The following is a 24,642-nucleotide window of genomic DNA, read 5'->3' as shown; positions in this document are numbered from 1 at the left end:
TTAGCCATCAATCAGATATAGGCTCATACTGGAATGTCGGCATCCGTGGAAAGTCAACGTGGGAGAGAAAAGCTATTTCACGAAGGGTTCGTGTATGTGTTCGTCAAACTCAGCAGCGACAACAGCACGGAATTTCGGAGATGTCAATTCAAGAATAATCAGTCGAGAAAGTGCTTGGCTCGCCTTCACCGGAATGCCGTTTCTGGCGAAATTTCAGTGAGCAGACGCCATACCGACTTCGCCAACGCATCACAAGTCGAAGTTCAAGAAAAGAAGACAGCGTTGAAACGAAGAGCAGCTGATACCGCGGAAACTCCTCAGCAAGCTTCTGATCGCGGGAAGTAGATCGCTTGTCAAGACTCCACTCCACTCTATTCGATGAATAACAATGAAGCTTGTGTGAACGAACACCGTGGTCAGTATCCGCTCGACTGATCCGCAGCAAACTTTTTGTCTTCTCTGCAAATCAGGGATCGCTGCAGCTGGAACTGATGAATGGATATTCATAATTCGTAACAATGATCGCAGGAATATCGCATGATAGAAGATGATGTCTTTCAGGTGGAGAAGCTGCTGATGTCTTTCGTCAGCGTTTCCTCCTCTGCATCCGATTCTTGGTCGCTCATCAAAAATTGTGTTCCCTATTCCCTCCCAAAAATCGTCCAATGATCCTACGAGAGGGTGATTCGGGGGAAAAGCGCTGCTCTCCGGTGGCAGTCGTGAGTCTCGCCGGAAATTCCTTCTTCGCTCCGAAGATTCTCTTTATATATTCGCCAATCAACTGGTGGCCCGGTTGACGGTCTGGCCCAGTTAACGCTATGGCCCAGTTGACGGTCTGGCCCGGTTGACGCTATGGCCAAGTTGACGTGCATCGCTCGCCTTCGACTCTGCCGTCCTCTTGAATCCGGACGACGTCGGTCTCCGACTCGAAGAGGATTAGGACGATGAAGCACTGGGAGAGATCGAATTCGAGACGATCCAACAGCGGATCCCAGAAGCTCTCACTCAGTGTTCCCGTTGGCGAGGTAATCGAGCGTTTAAGACTAGCGGCCCGTGATTCCAAGGAAAACCGAATACGATGGACGAAATCAGGAAGAATCTGGAAGATCATCTGTTACTTGTGTAACAGTCACTGAAGCGGAAAAATCGAGTGTAAATTATCAAATCTTGTGTATGCTTTCGAGGAGAGGCGAGAATCAGTCCGATTCCGCTTCTATCTATCGATTGCATGCATAGTCACGGGTTCATTCATTCAAAAAAGAGGGCGGGTCGATTCGGGCATGAATTTCCCGAGGAACCGCGATTTGCGGGTCTTTGCGGTTTTCGCCCGCGGTTCTGGCATTGCGGTTCCAGAAATTCGCGGGTTCTTGCGAAGCCTACTTGTGACCGATAGATATCTGCGACGCGCAACGAGCAGCGATCTCTCCGACGTCAGACGAGGCGGTGGACGCAGCGGTGGGAGCGGCTATCGAGCTGAAAGCTACAAGAGAAATCCTTCTGTGGGGCAGTAGTCGACAGGAAAAAACTTCAACCGTCGAAGTGTCTTCCGAAGAGGGGCTCGAGCCCGTGGCTTCCACTCCGTTGATCTCCGGGGTCCGCGACGATATTTGACGGATCTCGATCGTAGAGCACACGGAGCCATGTTTTCCTCCCCGTTCCTGGGCAGGGGCCGTTTAGGCGGTTTCTCGGAGCGACTTGCCGAAGGAACTTTAGTGCTTCCATAGTTGCAGATGACGCTTGTTCTCCTCGGATCGGCGGCTCTTTCCGTGACAGCTCCGCGGCTATCTGAACGCGTACCCTCATCTCTCGAGGTTGCTCGAGCAGAGGGAAGCGGGTACTTGCTCGCGTAAACCGTGAGGAATCATGGTCTCCCGATAATGAGAGCCCATGAAAACGGAGCATACATCCCTCATCAGCATCTCTTGTCGACGCCACTTCCGGACCCCTAATGACCCCTAATCTGACTAAGGATTCCGCAGATATGTATCAAGTATCCCCGCATCGACACATCGTCTTTTATTGCGACCAGAGCCTATCATGTGTCTCCATGGATTAAGCAGGATTTTCTCATAGCATTCGAGGCATATCAAGAACACACAATGGGGGACTTAGTTTCTCGGAGCTCTCCGCTTTGGCTACCACGGATCACTTGGAGCGATGGACCATAGTTCTCCGGTAATCTGATTGAGTTGGCATCCCTCTCAAGTCCGAGAAGCGAGCAAAAATCTATGACAGCTTCCTGTGTAAGCCTCTTCTCGGAAATATACTTCTCCTCGTATTGGCATCCGGAGAGCACCATGTGTACGTTTTTTTTCGAGCTCGACGGTCCAGGAGGCAACGCGACGGTATGAGTCACATCCTAAATACATCTTATCATGCAATAGAGACAAAAGTATCAACGAGAATAACAATTTCCGCTCAGATTACTTTTGAGTAATTTTGTAGATGGAACGGAAGAAATGAATTCGTCGTATTCAGCACAGATGTCCGCACCCCGATCCCGTCCCCATGGCTTCAGCTTGCGACAAGAGTTCCACGACACGAATCTTCGTGTCCACTGCTCAAGAACACTTTGGGTGTAGGCGGCTCTCGAAGCAGCGAACTAATAATGAAACTTGAGAGGAGCTCGGTTTGATAGCGGAATCTAGGAACTAAACTTCGAAGTCAGCGAAGATTTCTTTGAAAATAATGTCGAGGTTTGTCTGGAGGAACTTCTTCAAGTTATCTCTGGTCATCAGCGTCCCGACAGTGCCGATTTGAGTGCCGAGCCACGCGAAAGGTTGGACACCATCAACCTGGACCCTCATGTTATGGAGCTCCGTGAGTCTCACTCTCTCGACCTACAATGAATAAAAAGAGGTGGATCAGACTCGGATCATGACTCTCAGGAACCGACTCTAAGGTAATCGAAATTAGTGTCACGCTTACCTCGAAGTTCGTAAGCTTATTGTGGTTTACTGGAGCTTTCAATTGAACTTCTGCTGTGATTCGATCCGCCAGCGTCCAGAAGCCGCCAGTGATTTGCTTTATACCCGCGAAGTTCCATGTGTAGTGCACCTAAAGAACAAATACCGAAAATTCAGAAAATCCGAAATAGTCGAGCGCAAACCCGACGCCGGACCCCACTATGCAGCATCGATTCAAGGAAGATCTACCTTGGTGTTGTTGAACGAAAACACCAATACAACGTTGGCGACATCGTCAAAGCAAGCCACTTGAGGCTCGTGCCTGAGGTAGAAATCGGAAAGTCCGTAAAGTCGGCCGTCGTATAGTCGCAGAACCTGGAATGAGGAACTGAATTAGGATAAGCGGCTTCACCGCAAACATTATTCGAGATATTCGAGGGGAGTTTTCTTCGAGGGCCCGGCTCGATACGGCATTCGAGTTGGTCCGCCTCTCACCTGTCGGATATCATCTTCCATTTTGAAGGGCTCGTTTGACTTGAGCACAGATCTCAAGTGATCGAAGAGATTTGACATGAAATCCTCACGCCCCTTCCCCTTTTCGCAAATCTGTACGAGCGACATATCACCTCCCGCTGGAAAAACACTTCATTGAGAAGTCACTCGTAGAGCAGACTCCATTTGACTCAAGATCAATGAAAGTCGACTTACCCGAATATCCGATCGCGGTAGCGAGCAGCACAAACACCGATAGCCCGATTCGTCGATCCATCTGTAAGATTTCGAATCAAGTTCTTGAGCCTGTGGATCTGAACCTCCTGTTGGTTTCTCGTCGCAAGCGATCAAAACTCAGGCGAAATCCTTCCCGATCGACAGACCCTGGGAGATCGCTCACGCTTTCGGGCTCTGATTCTCACCGGGCGACAATCGGACCACAGGGGTATCGCGCAGCTAGATCCTGAAGCGTCGGATGGGAACTACTAGGGCGAGACAGTTACCTTTCCGGGCCACGTCTGTTTACACGGGAACTAATTATTTATCCAGACTCGACCAGAGTTTTTCTTCTTGCGGATATCAGGCGTACGAGGCCGCCTACGGCGATCAGAGTCCTTTCCCGGACGAGGTCGTGTTAAGAATACATACAACGACTGTCTTCTGCTTCCGGGTTCGTTCGCACAAAAGCATCCCCGCTCTCACCCCCTACCCTCTCCGAGGTGTCTCGACCGATCGGGGAGACTACCCTCGCTGCCCCTCAGAGAGAAACCGATCGTCTTCGAGAACCCAGGAATTCCGATTTCAGGGATTGCTGTGCGAATTCCAGTATGGTTAGGCGAGTCGACAATTCGAATGGGGTTTCGAATCACCGAGCCACGGAGAGTTTATCACGAGAATCAAACATTCGGACTCTGCCGAATTAAGTATTCTGCACGATGATGGGAGACATCCTAATCGCTCCGTCCGGAGGACGCGTGGAAAAACTTCTCGCTCGAAGTTTGGCGGGAGATTCCGGCGTGATTCATCGAGAGGAGTATCCGCTCCCGGGTGATTATCTGTGACATTACGGACCGCAGCCGAATTCCCGTTCTTCACCGTTGATTCGTTGCGTAGACGGAGCTGGACGCAAGCATGACTCATCACTCATCACATCTCCATTCTGAAACTCTGCGGGGACGGCCTGCCAGCACACGGTACCCACGGCACTACGAGGTTTCACCGCCGGGAGCGTGACTCGGGAATCGATCATCATCAAGTTTTCTCCTCTATGCATACTACCTAGAGAGGGAAGCAGATCATCGGACTCTGTATACGCATTCAATCCTGCGATCTTGTCCAAGCAATGTTACTTCTTCATTAGTACTTCGAGTACTTGTATCAATGCCATCGATCGTTGCAGCAGATTCATACGGTATTCTTCACCGAGCGAGCTTTTGGGTCGCACGGCCCATGAGAGAGTCGGAGTTCTTTCAAAATGATCCGGATCGCTCGGATGCAACATGATCCGAGATGAAATCGCCACTATAGAAATTCGAGGACATCCTGTTTTCGAAACTGTGGCTGACATTGATCGGACGGTTCGATACTCATCGTTCGAGAAATAAATAAAAAAAGTCACTCAAACCTTCACGAAGCGCTAGTTCTCTGACGCGGCTTTCAAGATCTTCGTGGTTGAAGTCGCTCAGCTGATCCAGACAAACATCCACATGCTTTGTCTCGGGAACACCGCGTGAGAAATATGTCACAAACGAGCGAATAAATCGTCTTCCCAGATGATCGGCGGAAACTCGACTGTTCGGAAATGCGGAATCTCAAGAATGTACCTAAATATGGCGCACTATTTTCACGCTAACCTTCACGGAGTTCCGATAACTTTCTTCGACAGGTCGTGACGATGGCCTTGTGGCCCACTTTATCCCGGAATGCTCGACCAGCAGCTCCTGGAGAGAAGTTCACGGCTGAGAGCTTCGGCCCTTGAGTTCGAGTAAGATATCAGAGACGTCGCTCGAGAGCTCGACTCGATTCAAGAACTTCGTTGCGTTCGCACGGACTGTTCTGAGGCGACGTTCACAGCGCTGGCTTGGCGATGCTCTGTTGACGGACTGCTTGTCGGGACGATGTGTGCCGCGAGGGAGGGTTGATGGCGTCCGTTCGCTCATTCGCCTGAGAGTCATGATGTAGTAGAAGAAAAAAAACAGCTTTCTCTCAATTGGCTCACGGTACTCACTCCAAGAGCCCACTATAGCTGTCGGGGGACCGAGGCACGATTATGAGAGCATTGATAAAAGCTTTGAATATAGACTGCTCGGTCGAATGGACTGGCGGTGGCTCCGCTTCGTTCTGATAGGAAACTCAACCATTTCCGCAGACACGACGGACAAGCGGTAGTTTGTCAACGCAGTTAGCGAGGCAGAGAGGAGCCAGCCTTCTTCTCGACTATGAGCAAGCGCCATGGAGTTCTTCCAAGGAGATTCCCGCCCCGCACAGATTTCTCTGGAGGGTTTGCTCTTGATCCGCTCGTGTCTCAGGCTCAGAAGATTCTCCTAGCGGACTTTTCGCAAGACATTCGCCCTGCGGTCAATCGCTCTTAGCTGTACATTCTGACGGCTTCCGAAGAGATCGGTAGGGCCGAAGTCGCAAGTTGACGAAACCGCGGCCCCGCCAGCCTGAGTTCAGACTGCTCTGTTAAGAGTCCAGCTCAGCCTGCTGATCTCAATTTCACACGAAAGTCCCCCCGGCGGGCATGATCAGACGGCACTTCGAGGTTTCGCGACATTGGGAATTCACGGAGGAGTACCATATGGTTCTCATTTCGGATCGGCGGAGCTGATCGACTCCGCGGACTCGGAGAAAAGGCTCGGAAGCTCATGCACCAGCGGGCGTCCCTAATGGGATGCCAATCGTCCTTTAGACTAGACGCAGACCGGAGCTGAATCGATGCACTCGATGTGCTAATCACGACACCTCTGGACGTTCGAGAGTGCGAAAGAGACGCCATATTCTCATCACAGACCTCCGGGATCAGGCGGTCAGGCGCCCCTTTAGGGTGGTGTAGCTTCCGCTCGAGATTTTCATGCTAGCGTAATGAGTGATGAGCCCCCGAAGCCCATCCCGGCGTCCCACGATAGCTCTGATTGAACGCTGATGACTATATTTTTTGCTATCTCGACGATCCTATCCCATTAACGCGGACAATGTGGGAGGAATCTGTCCGATTTAGTATTTTCGGAGGCGATCTTTCGAATTGCCAATGAGCTAGAACCCGCGGGTCGCATTTCGAAACACAGCTCTTCGTCCGGATCTCCTCACTCTAACATCATGGAGCGCTGGCGATGGTCCAGAACGCCTGGGACTGGGGCCGTTGGAGCTGTCCTATCGGCATCTTGCGTCTCTTGACGCTGGTGAGATAGCGAAGAGGAGCAAGCTCGCGAATTAAAGAGAGCTCGAGGGTCGCTTCGTACTCCAACCTGAGGCCGTGAAAACGCTCGGGGTCTCCGGGGGACTGGCTTCTTTCGCGAGCTAGGGACAATGCTTGAGTTCGATTGCGGAGACAAGCGGGCAGCCGAATTTCCCCTCCAAAGGATCAATGTCTATACTGGAGTTTCGAACGACAAAGCCGCCGCGGTCGAGGGCCCCTTGCATGATGGCGAAACTCTGATCGGCTCGGGCTAGTAATTAGTTTCTCGCATTTTCGGGCTCAATCACAGAAAATGGGGAGTAGGAAGACAGTCCCACACTCTTTGAATTCAAAATTTTGGGCCTTGCATGGTTTTCGGACCCTACTCAGCGTCCTCAATGGGAATGGTCGTAAACCGAAGAGATAGATCGTCTCCGCTCGGGTAGTCGCCGCGAATCTCGTTGCGGATCCCCCTCGCTCTGTCGATTCCGCTTTGCGTGCTCTTTATTCCGAATTGAAGTCTGACAACCTGTTCAAACTCCGGGAGCGCTCTTGAGATTGGCGAGCTGGTCTAGAGAACTCATCACGTTCGGATTACTCTACACGAACGCTCAGAAGCCCCTCGACAGAAGCAAGGTCGAGCAAGAGTCTGGACTGGTTGCGGTCAATAACAATGTCCGTCACTCTTTCAACCTTCCTGAACTGAAGCAAAACTTAGTCCCCGATCAGGAGCAGGCAGGGAAAGCGATGGATGAATCAGCTCGCCGAGCAGCAGGTCTCATCCGAGTTTTTTTCGCATGTGTTCCGCCGAAACCGCAACCCGACATGCACCCGATAAATGTTGAGCATCGAAAGTGTGACAGCCGGAACGAAGCTGCAGTCCCAGCCTTAAGGATGCGAATTCCCTTCGAATGATGATTCCAAAGTAGATCACAAAAGGGATCTTTCACATTCGGTGTGATTCCATCGCGGAACCGTAGGCATGATGGGCTTAAGCAGTCGGTAGTGTGTAAAGTTGTACTCGCACAGGTTTCCAAGTCGCGAAAAATTGTAGGCCGTTCACTCGTTAACCCGAAGAGAAGCGAAGCATCCGTCGCTTGTGGACGACGAGAAGTGCTCCCCCCTTTTTCCTTCTGCGCGAGAGCTCTCGGTCAATCAGATTTGCAGGGTCTCGGCCCCGAGTTTCCGAAGCGCCGCGCCGCCTTGAGCGAAGACGAGGCATTTTGTAGGGAATGGTCTCGTCTTGGGCTCTCCGGTGCTAACCGGCCGCACAGCAGTGATTCTATTGATGATAATCAACTCACCTGCACTTTTCGAACGGAGAATTCCTCGCGAAACGAATCAGACCTCGGAGCTGCAAAAAACTCTGTTTCGCGCCCGAATTTCAAACGACTTCGCGCTCGAGAAGATGGCCGCGCGCCGAACGTCATCCCGCCGATGGTCCATATGCGGAACTCCCAGCGAGGCAATGATGTTTGTTTCTGTCGATCTACGAGTGATTGTATAGATGTTACCGCGAGCTAGAGTGTGTCAGGCTTACAACCATTGAGTGCCGATACTCGGCACTCGGGACCGTCGAGCGTCATGCGTGATGTGAGTGAATCAACAATCTGTACTGGGCATGAAAACTTTACCGAAAATTCGACGATGTTTCTGGGTTCAGATTCAGTACCCCGGTATGACAATATGCAAGGCTACAAGATCGGTCATTCTTGATGAAAACCGAGGGGCTGAGCGCCTTGATCGTGTGGAGCTCATGACAATATGCTGGTGGAATCCGCTCTCGAACTCCCCGAGATCATTGCCTCTTGCCGAGTGTGGATGGTAACGTTCGAAATCGTACTCAATCGTTACGGGAGTTCTGGGATTTATTTTCTTGGATATCTTATGAACTCCGTCGGACTCGTCATCGCCCTTGACGGCTCGGACATATGGAGTAGCTGAATACCGTACGGATGAGTCGTCGAGAAGTTCGAGAGAAACTCGTAGAATAAGGGAGCAGGAGCCCAATTAGGGAATCCGCAAGAATCCAGCCTGATGAATTGCCGGAAGGTCTGCCGATTAAGAGTGTTCTTCCTTGAGAATCCCTGTCGTAAAGTTGCATCGAAGTAGGATTCCCCGCAGGCTCGAACAGGATTAGATTGAACGTCTCGTGTCATGATGATGTTTATTCCACTCTACTCAGTATTCTGCAGCTCCGGAGGGGTCCACGTCCGGGAAATCCCGATAAGTCGTACTTCCCCAGCCGGTGATAGCTCAGAGAAGCTAAAATTTGTGGACCAATTGCGCAATCCAATCCACGTGTACGGCGAAGACGACTTCTACATCAGAGTCTTCGAAGGAACCTTATCTCGCTGCCTCAGACTCGGGATTTGATCAGAGCCGCATTCCAGTTGACGACTCCGCGGAAATCGTAATTTCTCTTCTGTCCCCCAGATCCGGCTTAGTGCTTATGGCTACAGCGTGACATGTCGCGTGGCGCAAAGTTCACTCAGACTGGACGTGAGTACCACTGACGAGTGTCCAATCCTCTATTCTCTATTGCCTCTGGAAGCGTTTAATATCGAGAGACTGGGAGTATAGACTTCTGATGATTAGTGACTGGAAAAAAATACAGGTGTCGGCAGATCTCATCCGGGACATGGTTCGGGAAGCCCTCGGTCAGGTTTCCAATGAGAGTGATCTCAAGCTCGAGAATATCTCGGTGAGTATAGGCTCGACTTGGCTCCGAAACGGCCTTCTCAACTTCGCCGCTCCACAGTTCTATGTCTTTGTGTGGGGAACTGATCGAGATTTTGTTGAGCCCTCTGGTGCTAACCTGGACAGATAAAAAAATTTCTTTTCCCATCAGGTGTCACGGAGCGGCTTCAAAATCCAATTTGTGCACGATCCGTCGCTAACCGAAATGAGCGTTCTGCAGCCGCGGTCAGGACGGAAAGCGTCGCCCGACTTCATCGACGGTGTCCTGAACTACGGCGGAACTTTCAAAAAGGTCACCCATCGAATCCAACGTCATTCATGTGGCCTCTGGCGACATCTGTGCTAGACTCGACTTCGACTCATGTTCATTCTGAAAGTTGTTTCTTCCCGAAGGTCCGCAATCATCTCGGTCTCTATTACTTGTTCATTACCGAGGAGCCTGTGGTGGACCTCAGCGCCTCCCCTATCGAAGTGCCACGCAATGCAGTTTTGCAAAGACCCAGTTTGAATGTCACCCCGCGTTCCGTCGGTCTCTCGCCGGCTCGCGAGCGTAAACGAGAACTCTACCAAAGTCTGTTCGACGAGGATATCGATGAACACGAAAAATTCGGATCTCCGGTATGGGAATGAGAACAAATCTCCTGAAGGTCACAGATTTCGCCTTGCGTACTCCGAAGCGGCGTTAACTCCGATTGGCATCTTCGCCATCCTCACCATATCCTCATTCGATTTCTCTCCGCAGGAGAAACCGATTAGAAGTTCGCCAAAAGCTGCCGGGAAAAAAGTTCCTCCGAAAAATCCGTCGATCGGGGATAGTGAGGTAAATGTGGTAATTCACATTTTGGCCCACTAACAATGAAATTGGAGCGAGTATTGCCAAACTCGAATTCTGCTAACAGATCTCGAGTTATCGATTGAACTCTTCAGAGCAAAACCTACACCGATGAGAAGACACCTACGAAACAGAAATCAAAAGATTCTGGTGCGAGATACCGGCCATCCGCTCCTGGTGCGACCCGAGACGTCGAAAGTTACGTGCCCACGGGGGTCAGCGGAAGCTCCTTGACCTATAGCCCTAGCAAAATTGACAGGCGAGCCAACGGTGCTGAGCACGCTGCTGGATACGTCCCTACAGTTAAGGAAAAGAGAATTGTAGGTGCTTTCATCATCAAACGCGCTCGCCTCACCTCAGAGCTTTCGAAACAATGGGGTGGATGGGTATCCTCTTTCGAACTGCTTCAAATGCCTCACATTACAGGCGATTACGAGGGGAGCGGAACAGTACGTCCCTTCGAAAACGGCATCCTCAATGAAGGCTACTTACGTCCCCACAGAGATCAACACGTGAGTGTAGGGGAGAACCTACCCGAGGGGATACTTCGATATGCATTCTGATTGAATAGGACTACTTCATTTTGAATTCACGCTCCTCTACAGGAAATCCGCTTCGAGAACTCTCAAGATTTCGAAAACAGCCACCTACAAACCTAGTCGGAAGCAGTCACCCGAAGTGAATGAGTACGTGCCAGCGGGTGGGACTTCGGAGGCGACATCAGGAGTCTCTTACAAACCCACAATGAAAAGAACGAATAGACTGGGAGCATCCCCAGACACGAAAGCAAAGCACGATGAGGCATATGAGCCCTCCGGAGTCACTGATTCCAAGCTACAATATCGGTGAGATTCGTCGCTAGACTGTTTCGTTATTGCATGTTAGGTCCGGGTGTCCGGGTGATTGGGTGGGACGAGCGGTCTACTCGATGACTCGATAGCGAGTGATTTCGTCGTCATCAGATTTATTGAGAACCGAATACTCAACGGCGCGCCGGAGGTACGGCGCGCTGACAGCAACTCGGTCCCAGCATCTCTCCCCTTCTCAGGCCGTAGACCCGCGAGTGCGCGATAATCTAAGCGGGGTCTAATCCTGTAAGACCGACGTAGCGGAGGGGTACTCGGTACTGCAGGCGGGTCCGATACATCGGTGGCAGTTTCTCGAGTGAGAACCGGGAACTCAAAAAGGTCAGCAGGAACCGGGGGTTGATGATCCCGTGGAGAGCAGCTGCGCTTCCAAAGCTGGTTTCGATGACGAATGAGCTCTTGGCCTTGTGCCTCAACTTTAACCATGACCGGCCCAATGAATTGACGAATCGTCGCCGTTACCCTGCTTCCATCAGCGAGAGCGATCGTCACAGTTTCCCCGATGGAGAACGAGCGCGGTTTTGCGCCATGATGACGATAGTAGTACGTTTCTATCTTTTCCTGGCCCTCCGCACGAGGAACGTCAACAGCTTCTCCAAATTCGTTGATGCGGTTTGGCTCTCGCCGGCAACTAGCCGAGCTCTCGTCGCCTACCTCCGCAACTCGTTCCGTCTTTTCGGGCCACCTGACACCATGGTGTCAGACAACGGCGGCCAGTTCGTCTCGGTTGATTTCGCTAACCTGTGTGCGGATTTCTACATCATTCATCTCCGTTGCGCTCCTCGTTGCCCTCAGAGTAATGGTCAAGCGGAAAGGATGGTTGGGACGTAAAAAAACGCGATCGCCTCCGATCCTGCCTCGTTAGATGCCGCTGTGGCCGCGTATAACTATACGCCGATCCACAATCGGTGGCGAAAACCCGCCCGAAGTATTTTTCGGCCGGAAGATCAGATCCCCTCTGGAGGTTTTGTCGCGGAGGCCTGTTGACGTTCCTCGTACGGAGGGCCAGGAAAAGATGGAAGCGTACTACAATCGTCATCGTAGCGCCAAACCGCGCTCGTTCTCCATCGGGTAGAACTGTGACGATCGCTCTCGCTGATGGGAGCAGGGTAACGGCGACGATTCGTCAATTCATTGGGCCAGTCATGGTTAAAGTTGAGGCACACAAGGCCGAGCGCTCATTCGTCATCGAAACCAGCTTTGGAAGCGCAGCTGCTCTCCACGGGATCATCAACCCCCGGTTCCTGCTGACCTTTTTGAGTTCCTGTTTCTCACTCGAGAAACTGCCAGCGATGTACCGGACCCGCCTGCAGTACCGAGTACCCCTCCGCTACGTCGGTCTTACAGGATTAGACCCCGCTTGGATGATCGCGCACTCGCGGGTCTACGGCCTGAGAAGGGGAGAGATGCTGGGACCGAGTTGCTGTCAGCGCGCCGTACCACCGGCGCGCCGTTGAATATTCGGTTTTCAATGAATCTGATGACGACGAAATCACTTGCTATCGAGTCATCGAGAAGACCGCTCGTCACTCTGTTTTCCTTTGTGTCCCACGTCCCACCCCATCACCCGGACCTAACATTGCTTAGGGTGCTGATGATTTGACTCGCGGCGATGGAAGAGTCGGTTGACGATTTCCCTTTTTTCAGTCCCTCGCAAATCACGACGCTTACGAGTCAAAACACATTTTCCCCGGAACCTCCGCTCCAACTTCGCACCGTCAGACGTAAACGTACGGAAGCGTCACCGGAGAAAACAGACGCACAAAAAAGACTTCGACACAACAAAGCATCAGCCCCCGAGAAGTGTTTGATGTCTGTAAGTTACTTCTTGTCCAACTTCGTGAACTCTCCACTTTCGGAAACACTGGCATTAGATATCGGCATCGACTCGTTGACGTATGTAATTCTATACGAGCGACGTGGTATGTTCTTCTCCGACTGTAGGACTTGATGTTCGGCTGGACAAAAGAGAACCAAGATCGCATCGACAAGAAATCCTACTCCGACAAAGAGATTTCTCTGCTGGAAGCTGAGATTTCCAGGCTCAGATCTCTGAAGAGTCTCACCGAAAGTCACATCAGGTGCGATGTGAAACCCGATCTTAGTTATCATGTAGCCGCTCCGTCAAATTGGTAGTTCGATAGCTGTGTAGGAATCTTGATCGGATTCTCACTCACACGTTGAGCTTTCTTTAATTGCTTGGAGCTCAGATCGAATCCTGAGAAATCTTAGGCGTTCCCTTCTTTTGTTGACTTGTTTCCCTCTGCATCACAACCTCTTCACCGTCTTTCCACCGTCCCGACCGAGTTCAAGTGAATTCATGTGAATGCTTGTCGATAATGATCGTTCGAGACACGCTGCGGTCGAAACCAAATTTTTCGATTGCTTACAACGTCCCATGGAAGCTGTACCTGCTCTATATTAACGAATGGATTGAGTCCGTATATACGAGGGTTTCTTGCCATTTTTCCCGCACCCTGTGTTCCAGCCTCAGTTTCAGAGAGGTCTCACCCGGAATGATCCTTCCAATAGAACTTTCAATACGGCGGACTCCGCTTAATTAGAAGGCATTGGGGCTGGATTATTCTGCTTCGATTAGGCGGAGGTTGCAATCATCCAGAACCCGACCTGATTTACCCGGATGGGCCGGGTCATTCCGTTAGGCCGCCTTTTTTAGGCGGAGTCCGCTGTACAAGGATGTCATGCATGCTTCCCTCTGAGCCGGGAGAACTTTCTCGTCAGACGTTTCTCGATCGTACCGCTATGAGATCTCCTAACATCCTTCCAGGTATCTGTTCTACAAGCTGGAGCACGAAATACCGTTGGTGGCGGTCGGTGAACCGCTAAGACAGCGACATGTTTTGTTCATGAACGAGCAAAGCGCTCTCCTCGACAATGCCATCCCAATTACGGTGAGTGTCCGTTTCGGAACGGATGTCGCACCAACCGCGTTGTTGGAACATGCTCGGAACAACAATCGACGAGGCTGCTGTTACTCACAATCAGTCAGTTAGTCGATCAGTCAAATCTAGGGAAGTCCAAATTGACATCATTAGCAATGGTTCTCAGGCGGTATCTCCGACACAGCTCGATCTCATAAGGAAACTATGCATGGACCATTTCAATCAGGAGCACGGATTCAACATATTGTACGTCGTGCGAGTGCTCCTGCCCGAGGTAAATGGCCCGAGACAGTTTTCTTTGGCTCAACTCTTTCGTTTTGATCGTCATGCTCCCCGTTGCGTTTTTTCCCGACAGGCTCGAAAATAGATTGGATGATTATTCGGTCCTCTCCATAGGTGATCATTCGCATGCATATGCTCGTCCATGGCACTTCATACGAAGAGAGTGATAAGCAAACAGATATAGGGCTCGTTGACTTGAACAAGGCCCAATCTCGCCGAAGTCAGAACGTCATGGATCGTATCCAGCAGACCAAGTAGAAAGTAGTCAATTGTCCAGCTCTATGATCTGGTAGTGTTTCGAGGCGCTCCTGTTATAGCCCGAATTGCCATTCCGAGACCGCTCTTGTTTCGCGGTCGCAGTGGATCAGTCTTTCATTCTGATAGCGTTAGTAATATTAACCCTCGAGCGTCCCCTCCCCGAAAAATCAGTTTCCGATTCGGAGAGTGCCTCAGAGGTCCGGTGTGCCCTGGTTCGCGGAGCTGGATCTCGAGCTCCGTTGTTCAGACATCATAGTGATCCTGCGATGAATATCTCAAATGCTCAAGTATATAATGGGACGGTTTCGATTTGGAAACCGAGCATGAGCTCGGAGCTCTTGGGAGAGAATCGCCTTACTACACTTATGGAAGCACAATCTTAGTTTGCTCATAATAAAGTGCTCATAATTTCTGTGTTCATACGGACGACTCGTTCTTTATCTCTCAAACCCTGGATGGTCGCACAGATCGATACGTCGGGAATTGATGGCCGAAGACGATTTTCAGGCCGAGGCCAGCTGGCAGCGGTGCGGTTGGAACAGATTGATCCCGAGAGTCGCCTGAAGTCCGAGATTCGTCGAAGGAGCGGTGGTGTCCCGCAGTTCGCTGAGCGGCCACTGGTAAGGGTGAGGGTAAACGCTCATTGGCTTTCCGTCAGCGTTGCGAGCAGACACTGCACAGTGCGACTGACGAGTCGAAACACAACAACTACTTGTTGCGATTGACACTTCGACGGCTTCAAATTGGATTGCAGTAAGTCTCGTTCGATTACACGGAATTACCGAAACAGCTCCGTGTTAAGCTGCCTTTCTATCTCAAGAGCGAATTCCTCTGATCGTTCGGAATTAATCAGTGATCAAAACGGACTGCGGGTGATGGGAACGAGTACATCAATCGATGAAATAGTAACCTCGATTAGCTTTCGATTTCTTACAATGGAATCTGATCCATGGAAATGGATCAGATGCCGTGCTCTCCGGGCTGAGAGCGTAAACATTTAGATTTGATATTTCGAGAAGCCCTGTGTCGGCACCATGTCCGTATCAGCACCAGTGGACTAGGAAACCATAGGAGCTACGACGAAGCCGAACCGCATCGCGTTCCTCGCTGATTTATTCGCGTGAATACATCCCGCCTAAGCTGCCGAGAGCCGCTCGGTACTTCCTCAAGTCGTTCACTTTGCAGATTCGAATCAGAAAATGTCGTCGCTGCAGCAGCTCCGGAAGCAGGTGGAACAGCTGCGGCGCGAAGCGAACCAGCAGAGGATTCCCGCATCTCGGGCGATCGAGGATCTTTTAGCCTATGTGACTGAGCGCAAAAACGAAGATTATCTCTACGTCGGCTTCCCGAATCAGAAATTGAATCCTTTCCGGGAGAAGAGTGCCTGCAACATGCTATAGCTTCGAATATTCGACGAGAGTCGTTGACTTCGTGAGCTGATGATGGCGGGGCGCACCAGATTGTCCGGCACTCACACCCTTTCCTTCACTGGACGACCTTCCCAAACATTGTGACATCACACCCGTAGAACGTCCCCGAGAGACGAGTCCCCGGGAGTTCGATCGAGCGTCTTTCGAATCGCGATTTATAAATGCAAAATGAGGAGGAGACGCGGAGGTTTTCTAGGTATTCGTTGTAAAACCCTACAAAGTATGGAGGAAGCACTCATAAACAGTAACCTTATATTCCACGCGTGTCTTGTTTTGCCCCCTGACCTCGAATGGTTCCGCTAGTTTCTTGAACAATATATCGCGGCAGCCACAAAGAAGCCCAAGCCCTGGGTGGACGTCGTCATTTTTATTATCTTCCTTATTGCAACTTCATTATTCATCTCGACGTCTCGGCCATCGGCACGATTGAGAGCTTTGGCGCGGTAGAATCAGATCACACGGTACACCAAATGATGACACCCGTCGGGAAACATGGGAAACACTAGCCACAACAATGTTCAAAGATTCCAAGGCTCACCTTTACCTTAATAATCAAGCCTGGGTTCCTCATGGCCTCATGCTTGCGGGGTAATTTCATGCCGCTGCCGAGTAATCTGACTGTGTTAGATCGAATTAGGGGAATCGCTGTCATTGATCTGGTCGAATTTGGCTGCTGTACCGAACGATCTCGGCATTGTTTGCGCGGCGTTCCCCTCTCAGGATGCTCTTAGCGGATCTCTTTTTCAGACTCCTCAATTACTACCCAGGAAGACTCATTCAAGTCAGGAGTCATTTATGCTCATTTAATTCTATCGAAGATAGATGGCCGATTGAGAAACAAGATACGATCTCTGATTATTCGATCCGAAATGCTGTTGAATATTTTTAAAGTAAAGATGGGATCCCCACGCTGAGGACTCTTTTGAAAATTCGGTCCGTTCCTTGCTCAGCTAGATGAATTCGCAATCAATCGAGATGAGGGACAATATCACACTGGCTTCAATATTCGGCAACCTTATTCCGGTCAATCCTGTGAAACCTTCGTCAGCTAATGATTACAGCCGCAACATTGACGGGCTGTCTTCAGTCTTTCGGCGGACAGTGTATTGCAGGCTAGCGGCGAGGACACCCGCGTAGAATTGAGCCTGAGAAGAGGCCACGCAGAACTCTAATCGAGGAAACGGATATGCGCGCCATGGTCCGGCTAATCACAGAACAGTATGCCACGTCAATAGCCTAGGAGGTGAAGGTTATTTTGTACATTGAGTTATTCCGCTGCGATACCGGCGCGGAGTCGGCGTCGTCAGTCAGTGCGATCCGACTCCTTAATTCGTACACCACCCCCTTTTCTGCAGCAGGGGAATCACGTAACTCCGTCGCGCCGCCAGCTTAGGATTAGACTTCTAGATAAGCGCCCCACAATCCGCATTCGAGCTGGCGAGCTAGCAAGTGGAGGAGTTTCATCCTTCCGAGAGGTCTTCAGAGCAGATTTTCTCAAAGCACAAATAAGGCATCTTCCAACACCTCCCGCTGGCCGGGAGCGGGTCGACATCTCGGAAGGATCACCCGGCTTGTGCGAGTCCGATCAGACTTGATTAACTAGTTAAATCACAGACAAATTCCTCCTACGATCACTCGCCTCGGGAAATTTCGACGCCAGCGGCTGGTGCCTGTGACGGACGTGGGAACCCTTGCGCAGGACATCGGATAATAAACTCCCCAACACAGTACACGTTCATCGAACCCTTCCCATTCCGCGCTAAATTGATATATTCTCAAATCGAGTACCGGTTCTCGGCCCCGCTGCTCGAGTTCCGGATACTGGTGATCATGGATTCAGGATCTCACAGGAAATTCGAATGGTGTCGTTTGTGTCGCTTCGTCTCTGCGCTAGGCTTCGCGGCAGCGGAAGCTGCTTGTGCACCGGCGTCTTTGCCTGAGGCAGGCCGTCCTGAAGAAGGTCCCGCCTCTTGGTAGCGTCATCTGTTGCCAGCGTCAAGGTTCGAAGTCGTCGCTGAGCTGGTCGCGGAAGAGGTCGAAGCGGCCGTCGTAAGCTGAGACGGCATCTGTCGATGCGCCATCTCGGGCGTCGCAAGAGGAGACTTCGCACCTCCGCCGCCGGAGTGTACGCTGACCATGGATATGGTTGGAGAGGGCGCGTGCCATTGACGGAATAGTTCGCAAAACTTGTTGTTCGGGAAGAGAGACGCGAGCATTCCTTCCATGAGTACGTAGACGAGACGCCTGTTCAAGGCCTGATGCTGGAACATCTCGAAAACGCACAGCATCCCTCGACGTGTTGTGTCACTTCCGATTATTCGTTTCAGATCATCTGTAAGGCAATTCAGACCATTTTCAGAGCATCTGTTCACGAAATAATTTGCTGCCTCTCCCATTTTCCCTCTCGAGAGCATTCGATTTTCATCAACGCCCATCGGTGAGTCGGTTCCGATCGGACCACTCACCGGTTACACTGCACAATAGGAGAACTTTCGCGGCGATTCTTGTGCGATTTTTAGTTTTCGCGTCGCGCTCTCTCCCCTGCTCGGCGAGGATGCCGTTGGGCCAGAGCGCGTTCTTGAAGGTCTTGACGTATTCCGCGATCTGCTCTGAAGAGGTCAGCTCCGCCACAGACTCGACGATTCTCCGATTTATCGTATCTCCAAATGTGGTTTTGACGATTTGACGTAAAATGACGATGATCCGACGTCTTCAGATTTCGAGTCGCCAGAGGAAGTGGGAAAAGGGAAGAGCGGAAAAAGCATTGAAGTCGCAATCTTGATTTGAGTTGAACGCCCTCGTATCTACTCATCAGCAGTACGAGCTAGTGACATACGAGATAAGGATATTATCGGAGTTCAAAGCGAGAAATTCCTGGAGAATACAATAGACGAGGCTCACCTCAGCCATGTGTTGCGAGTTTTCAAGTCGAACACTTCGTCCATCAGAAGCAGGAGGATTCTGAATGGGATATTGTCGTCGACATCGATATCGATGCCCGCTCCTACTTTGGAGTTGTCCTCGAAATGCTCCGCGGGTTTCGATCGCATCACCCGTACCAGGCCGTCTTTCAATCCGTCAAATATGTTCTCGGGAACATTTTTGACCATCGATCCGACCGTCCTCACGGAAGTCTTCAGCGGGTTCACGAAAGCGTTCATACCGCGTTTGGCTACGAAAGAAAATTCGATCATACGTTAGATGACCGACAGCGAGCGGCCCCACTCAGCCGAGTCCTGGACTAACGCCGGAATCCAAAAGCGCGGTCCCTCTCACTTTTTTTAATCGTGTGCTCGTATCGTCCAGGCTCCAGGAATTGTTCCACTAGTCTAGCCATGTCTGCGTTCTCCTTATAGTTTAGAACGCTCGGCTGCAGTAGACTCTGGAGGTACATGTTGAGTTGAGTTTTCCGCTGCTCCAAGAAAGCTGTCGACATGTTGTTGAACGTCTTTTTACCGGGGAATGCCGTCGTGACAAGATGAGGAAACTGGGGAGGGAATTTGTCCCTGTCAGCCGGAATCTTTCTGTTTCGATGACACTGTGCCTTTCGAGACGAAGAAATGATCACAACGAAGCTTCGCCGGGGGCGCCGGGGAAGCCTACTCTCTCGTGGACTTACGAGTTTAAGAAGCTTTGTGTGGAAGTCATGAAAATCCGAATAGCGCCTGAAGACACACCACTTTGCTTCCATCTGGTTCGGTTCAAGCTTCGTGACGGAGATTGCGTACAAGGCGTACGTCGATGTACCTCGCCGCACGATTCCCGTATTGTAGATAGAGGCACAGAGGTACGACTCAGCGCTGGGCGATTGCGGAGGAGGCATATTTGACGCGAGAAACTCATCTGGCGGCGGAGTCAGAAATTCGACGTCCTCCCCACCGGGTTCGAGACTGTTCAGACTTGCGGAATCCTCTCCGCTGCCGTACGACCGATTGCCGTAAGACAGTCCGAGAGACTCCATGTCCTCGTCGGACTTGACGCTCGGCTCCCTCTGATCGGTGATCAAATCGAGCTCGGCCAGCAACCGAATGTAATAATAACTCTTCTTGAAAGCGGCATAGTATTGTGGTTCCTGCATTTTCTCCATCACCTGCAACGGATCGACGTTCCCAATTACCTGCGAGAAAAATCTATTCACAATCGATTACGATATTCAGACAAGCCCTTCGGATGGCCCACCTCTGCTTGAATGTCGTCGAACCAGTTCATGTTGAACTTCTCGGAGGAGAATCTCTTTAGGAACTTCTTGATATGTCTCTGATCAACGTTGATACGTGGGGAAGCCTGAAAAGACGAAGAGGGTGAGCTCCTCCATTTCTTCCCCGCTGGTCCCGCAAGGAGTACACGGGCTTATGATCAGAGCGCTGTCTCTTGGTGAACCCCTCACTTTATCCAATCCTGTTGTGAAACATATAAGGAACAAAGCAGAATGGTTGAACGACGATGGAGAGCGGATCCTCTCCATCAGCAATAATTATTCGAGGTAGGAATTCACCTGCTCAGAGAGATAGGTGCTATAAATATGCTGAGCGGCTTCCCGCTGACTTTTGATGGAGTTCTCAACTCGAGAGGGGGTGGCATCGCCTCCCACAGCTCGCATTGTCGATGCGGTTTGTTCCGCCGAAGTTTTGAAACCTTCGACATGCAAGTGGAACATTATCAAGTTTTGGGCATTGATGCTGGTCATGAATTCTGGAAGAGAAGCGAGAGTTCTTCGTAATGGGGTTTTCATGTAAGCCGTGACTCGTATGGCAGATTCAGGCGACAAAAACTCACCAATAAAGTAAGATAAGGCGATGTTCATGTTGAGAATATCCTCAAAGGGTATATTGAAAAGTTCGCCTGCCATGAGTTTCTTCAGGTCGTCCTGACATGGGAATCCGGCAACATCGTTATCACACGTTCCGTCCTCAAGACGCTGTATGCGTTCTGGAAGAGCGAATTGGGTAAACTTAGTCGAACCTTCAAGTGGACGCGAAAAAAATCGCGTGTCCGTGTCCATCGGCGCGTCTGCATTCTCGAGGGGAACTCACTCTCAATAATTTCTCGGACGTAATTCAACGAGGCGAGCTGCTGCTTCACCTGTTCGTCCTGCTCGCCACCTTTGTCTCGACTTCGCTGGACCGCAATCTCGTGATTCACGACCTCGAGGGTGGCCGTCAACTCGACCAAATTGTCTGTGCATCGGAGAACCGCCATGAAGTCGTCGGACGAGATGCCGCTCTCTTTGTTCTGGAAACGAATTTCTCGAGAATGAAAACTCCTCCCTTCACGGAAGCGAATACGCAACCTGGCACACACGCAATCCATGCCTTCGTGCGGGGCAGCAGCGATATTTCTCCACTGTGTGATCTGATTCTCTGTATCTTGGGTAGATATTGAGTATCCTTCGGGGAGTGCTTTCTCCCTTGACAACTATTCAGCGGCGCTCGTTCCAGAGTTCCATCCTAGAACGTGATTCCAATCGTGCATGCCCATTCAGGTCCTAGTCCAGATCAGTGCAGCAGCGTGCGAAGGGATTCCACGGCATTCCTCGCTGTGTGCTTGAGCTAGAGAATTTTCGCTACTCACATCGGGATCGGATTTGTAGATTTTACGCTGACGTACCATCCAAACAATTGTTTGATTTATGTAGTCGGGATCGGTGATGAGATCGATGACCGGTAGAAGAACGATATTAGCTATGAGTTCTCGAAGGAAGACGCGTGTGACTCGGTTTTGGAAGTCGGCGGGGGGTAAGAGTAAGTAGAGTAGAACTTCGGAAACCTGTTGCAAGTACTCTGCAAGGAAAAAAAACATTTCTAGCCCTCCTTTTCCGACACGCCGAGAAACACTCGGCAGAACCTCCTCTCGAGCTCGATCGGGGATTAGTACGCAATCGGCGATCATGAGTCACTCACGAATTTCGCGTTCTTTTGATATGCAGACAAGGTCTCGGCAGAGTGAGCGTTCCATAGCGGTCTCCATGGTGAAGAAAGTCCGGAGGAGATCTTCCGCTCGCGCGTCTGATTCTTGCTGAGGTTTACGCATCACCTGCGAATTCGGGATCGGTCTCGTCAGACTGTTCAGCATCCCGATAAGGACTTGGACGGCGGCACAATTCGGAACCGGAGAGAGTTCTCGTACTGATGTTCACGAGGTCGATGATCTCAAAACTTTACCTTGGCTTGAGCTTGTCTGAAGAGTCGTAGATGTGATGCGAAGTCATCCACGAGGTTGACAGTGAGATAAGAAACCTGTAGGGAAGGAAATTTCAGATGGAGTTCCTCAATGGAAGGTCAGCCCTCGACGTGATGGAGGCCTCGTGCCAGAATTTCTCCAGAACGACGTTCCCCTTGTGGATTGAGCTCACTCTCAAGCAAATGCGACATACCCAATCTACTTCTCTGGCCTTGTTGGACAGGTTCACCACAACCTCATGGAAAAGGTCTTTGATGTGCGCTACAAATGATTCATCCTGCGAGATCAGCGAGTACCACGGCGTGACGTAGTCTCGGAACAGCAACTGGAGGACGTCCGACAACGATTCATCTATCACTGTATGTCCCGTCAGATAACGTTCCCGACGCGGTTTCCGGGAAGGTGAAAGAACAGACCTGAAATTGAGAGCCTTCTGTCAGGATCCGCAGTTCCTCCAATTGTTTCAATTTCAATAAAAGCGATCAGCTCTTCAACTATCACTAGCCAATGTATTCGTTTCGCCCGATACGAATTCGCCCAACGGTCTCACCGTGTGATATGTGGGATGCCTTTGAAGCCGATGGGCGAGTCAGTCGGAGATGAGGCACACAAGGCCGCGGTGAGGGGATCGGATGTCTCCTCGTTCTGTCGGACAAGTTCGAAGACATAACTCATCGAAGCCAACCTGGGAAATTGCAATCAATGAGAGAAAATTTCATGTTGTGGCACGAGCCACTGACGCTCATTAACAGCATCGAGTCGTCTATCCGGACTGAAAATAAAATACGCACCCAGCGAGGAGACTCAATAACGTGATCGGAAGAACGAGTATGAGTGAGTAGCCGTGGCAAAGCCAGAGTACTCCCGCTGAAACGGCCAGCCAAGAGCACACCGCGGTCTCGATGGTCATCTGGAGATAACGAGCAACTCAATACTCGGATGGGCTTGCTTAGCTAGCCGCAAGATAAATATTTAACTATACGTCCAACTTCTCGATGATCGGCAGTTCGCTTTATCTTTTCGAATTTCCCTCATTGAACCGGGTCACTGAATGATCAACGTTAAGGTTCACGAGAGAGCTGAGCTCTCCATCTCCCCGAAGTTTCCCAGCCTTCCCATTCGAATAAAGATATGTCGGTTATTATCTCTGTATGCATGGATCAAATATTTCATTCATCGCATCCACCTATCCGGCCTCTCGCTCGCTGATTCACGAAAGAAGTCAACTGTCATTCCAAGATAAGTGAATTGTTGCACTTAGGTCTAACAGGCGACGATTGTGTCAGCGCTTTTACGTGCTGGCCCCATTGAAAAAATCGCGACCTAGGTTCACGGGAGCATATTCGAGCTCAGCCCGTATATCTCATCTCTGGGAAACTTCTACTTCAGATGAAAGGAAGACAGAGAGATCGAGGGATACATCCATAATTAACAATTCACAAACTAGGTGAGCTGATGGATACTCCTCTCGAGATGATAGCATATAACCTCTGGACTGCCACCGAGATCACTTGTATGTTCTTCAGTTCCCGCAATGACTAATCTCCTCATAGATTCTGCGGAAGCATTGCTCGAGGACGCTTCTTACGCGTCAAGATTCGAATTCGCTCCAAATTTCGACTCCCGACTCCCGTTGACGGGCTCGGAATGAAAGCTCTCTTGGCGCAACCACCGACTCGGAAACCGCGCCTCGGAGCGAACATTGACGCGAGCTGGACCCCTTCCTCCAATTGGATTCCCGGCAAGATCAGCGCGTCAGACTAATCGACATGCGACCCTAGGAAGTTGCCAGAGACTTCCTGGTTGCTGATCGAAGGGTTACGAGTGTGTAGAATTCGAACGAACAGATTCAGATAATCCACAGCTGTGGGAATTCGGTGTCATTTGATTCTCTGGTCGCACCTGATCTTTCCAGGAGGCGTGACTTTCACCAGAAACGTCAGTCGACGATTCTCCAACCTACCTTGGGCGCCTGATTCTTCAGCCGATGAGTACGCGAGACGTCATCGCCGATTCTCACCGCATTCGGCAATCATCACTCAGTCCGCCCAATGTCTCAACAAATAGATCTGCCGGATCTCTGGATGAGCAGAAGATCTGGAGGGGCTCCCAAGCTCGGTGGATACTATCGGCTATCGCGGCTATGTTTCATGAACATGAACGTGACCGAGGCCCTTGATCGCGGAACATGGTCTCTGTGGCTGTGAACTGCTGAGAGCGGAACACACTCCACCTAAGTCTTGCCAGCGGCAGCAGCAGCAGTAGCACCACCAGCACACGGCAGCCAGAGACTTTCACCACAACAGAATCTCGGCATCAAACTCGGCTTGTACGATCGTACGCCTTACTTTCCTCGCGGCCGTACTCATGCTCAAGATACCGTACGACTGTACGAG

At 50.8% G+C, this 24,642-nt stretch overlaps 4 protein-coding genes across 4 annotated transcripts; 2 read left to right on the top strand and 2 right to left on the bottom strand.

Moving 5' to 3' along the window:
* Positions 1 to 1,984: 1,984 nt before the first annotated feature.
* Positions 1,985 to 5,561, bottom strand: LOC100899989 (uncharacterized). The gene is made up of 6 exons (XM_003745573.2): positions 5,252 to 5,561; positions 3,615 to 3,675; positions 3,402 to 3,538; positions 3,156 to 3,281; positions 2,929 to 3,057; positions 1,985 to 2,840 (listed from the first exon to the last, which is right to left on the bottom strand). The coding sequence occupies exons 2-6, from the start codon at positions 3,673 to 3,675 to the stop codon at positions 2,652 to 2,654; spliced, it is 642 nt and encodes a 213-aa protein (XP_003745621.1). The 5' UTR covers positions 5,252 to 5,561; the 3' UTR covers positions 1,985 to 2,651.
* Positions 5,562 to 8,231: 2,670 nt separating this feature from the next.
* On the top strand, positions 8,232 to 10,452 carry LOC100900135 (uncharacterized). Its single transcript, XM_003745574.1, has 6 exons — positions 8,232 to 8,388; positions 9,232 to 9,297; positions 9,413 to 9,499; positions 9,647 to 9,787; positions 9,889 to 10,113; positions 10,238 to 10,452. The coding sequence occupies exons 1-6, from the start codon at positions 8,380 to 8,382 to the stop codon at positions 10,346 to 10,348; spliced, it is 639 nt and encodes a 212-aa protein (XP_003745622.1). The 5' UTR covers positions 8,232 to 8,379; the 3' UTR covers positions 10,349 to 10,452.
* On the top strand, positions 10,351 to 15,043 carry LOC100899853 (uncharacterized). Its single transcript, XM_003745572.2, has 9 exons — positions 10,351 to 10,365; positions 10,423 to 10,647; positions 10,754 to 10,839; positions 10,933 to 11,172; positions 12,841 to 13,009; positions 13,138 to 13,274; positions 13,982 to 14,105; positions 14,263 to 14,370; positions 14,493 to 15,043. The coding sequence occupies exons 1-9, from the start codon at positions 10,351 to 10,353 to the stop codon at positions 14,634 to 14,636; spliced, it is 1,248 nt and encodes a 415-aa protein (XP_003745620.2). The 3' UTR covers positions 14,637 to 15,043.
* Positions 15,044 to 18,045: 3,002 nt separating this feature from the next.
* Positions 18,046 to 23,156, bottom strand: LOC100906370 (sorting nexin-13). The gene is made up of 15 exons (XM_029112127.1): positions 23,038 to 23,156; positions 22,797 to 22,931; positions 22,440 to 22,662; positions 22,228 to 22,302; positions 21,967 to 22,099; positions 21,638 to 21,846; positions 21,100 to 21,298; positions 20,843 to 20,995; positions 20,562 to 20,758; positions 20,246 to 20,350; positions 19,686 to 20,156; positions 19,343 to 19,553; positions 18,968 to 19,238; positions 18,532 to 18,776; positions 18,046 to 18,398 (listed from the first exon to the last, which is right to left on the bottom strand). Exons 1-15 carry the CDS (start codon positions 23,154 to 23,156, stop codon positions 18,046 to 18,048), a joined length of 3,099 nt encoding a protein of 1,032 aa, XP_028967960.1.
* Positions 23,157 to 24,642: the final 1,486 nt, after the last annotated feature.

Source organism: Galendromus occidentalis, unplaced genomic scaffold, assembly GCF_000255335.2.
Source record: "Galendromus occidentalis unplaced genomic scaffold, Mocc_1.1 scf7180000077484, whole genome shotgun sequence".
Taxonomy (NCBI): domain Eukaryota; kingdom Metazoa; phylum Arthropoda; class Arachnida; order Mesostigmata; family Phytoseiidae; genus Galendromus; species Galendromus occidentalis.
This window is presented reverse-complemented; position numbering and strand designations above follow the sequence as displayed.

Bases quoted from the DNA above. Each gene is read 5' to 3' on its own strand.
- LOC100899989 (XM_003745573.2), bottom strand. From the start codon at position 3,675: ATGGATCGACGAATCGGGCTATCGGTGTTTGTGCTGCTCGCTACCGCG. The intron at 3,058-3,155 runs GTAGATCTTCCT...TTTGTTCTTTAG, and splicing joins TTTCGTTCAACAACACCAAG to GTGCACTACACATGGAACTT. The intron at 2,841-2,928 runs GTAAGCGTGACA...TATTCATTGTAG, and splicing joins ATAAGCTTACGAACTTCGAG to GTCGAGAGAGTGAGACTCAC.
- LOC100900135 (XM_003745574.1), top strand. The intron at 9,788-9,888 runs GTCACCCATCGA...TTCTTCCCGAAG, and splicing joins ACGGCGGAACTTTCAAAAAG to GTCCGCAATCATCTCGGTCT. The intron at 10,114-10,237 runs GTATGGGAATGA...TTCTCTCCGCAG, and splicing joins ACGAAAAATTCGGATCTCCG to GAGAAACCGATTAGAAGTTC.
- LOC100899853 (XM_003745572.2), top strand. The intron at 10,840-10,932 runs GTGAGTGTAGGG...GCTCCTCTACAG, and splicing joins GTCCCCACAGAGATCAACAC to GAAATCCGCTTCGAGAACTC. The intron at 14,106-14,262 runs GTGAGTGTCCGT...AATGGTTCTCAG, and splicing joins ACAATGCCATCCCAATTACG to GCGGTATCTCCGACACAGCT.
- LOC100906370 (XM_029112127.1), bottom strand. From the start codon at position 23,156: ATGACCATCGAGACCGCGGTGTGCTCTTGGCTGGCCGTTTCAGCGGGA. The intron at 22,303-22,439 runs GTATGTCGCATT...CCTTCCCTACAG, and splicing joins AGGCCAGAGAAGTAGATTGG to GTTTCTTATCTCACTGTCAA. The intron at 21,299-21,637 runs GTGAGTAGCGAA...ATTCGTTTCCAG, and splicing joins TCTACAAATCCGATCCCGAT to AACAAAGAGAGCGGCATCTC.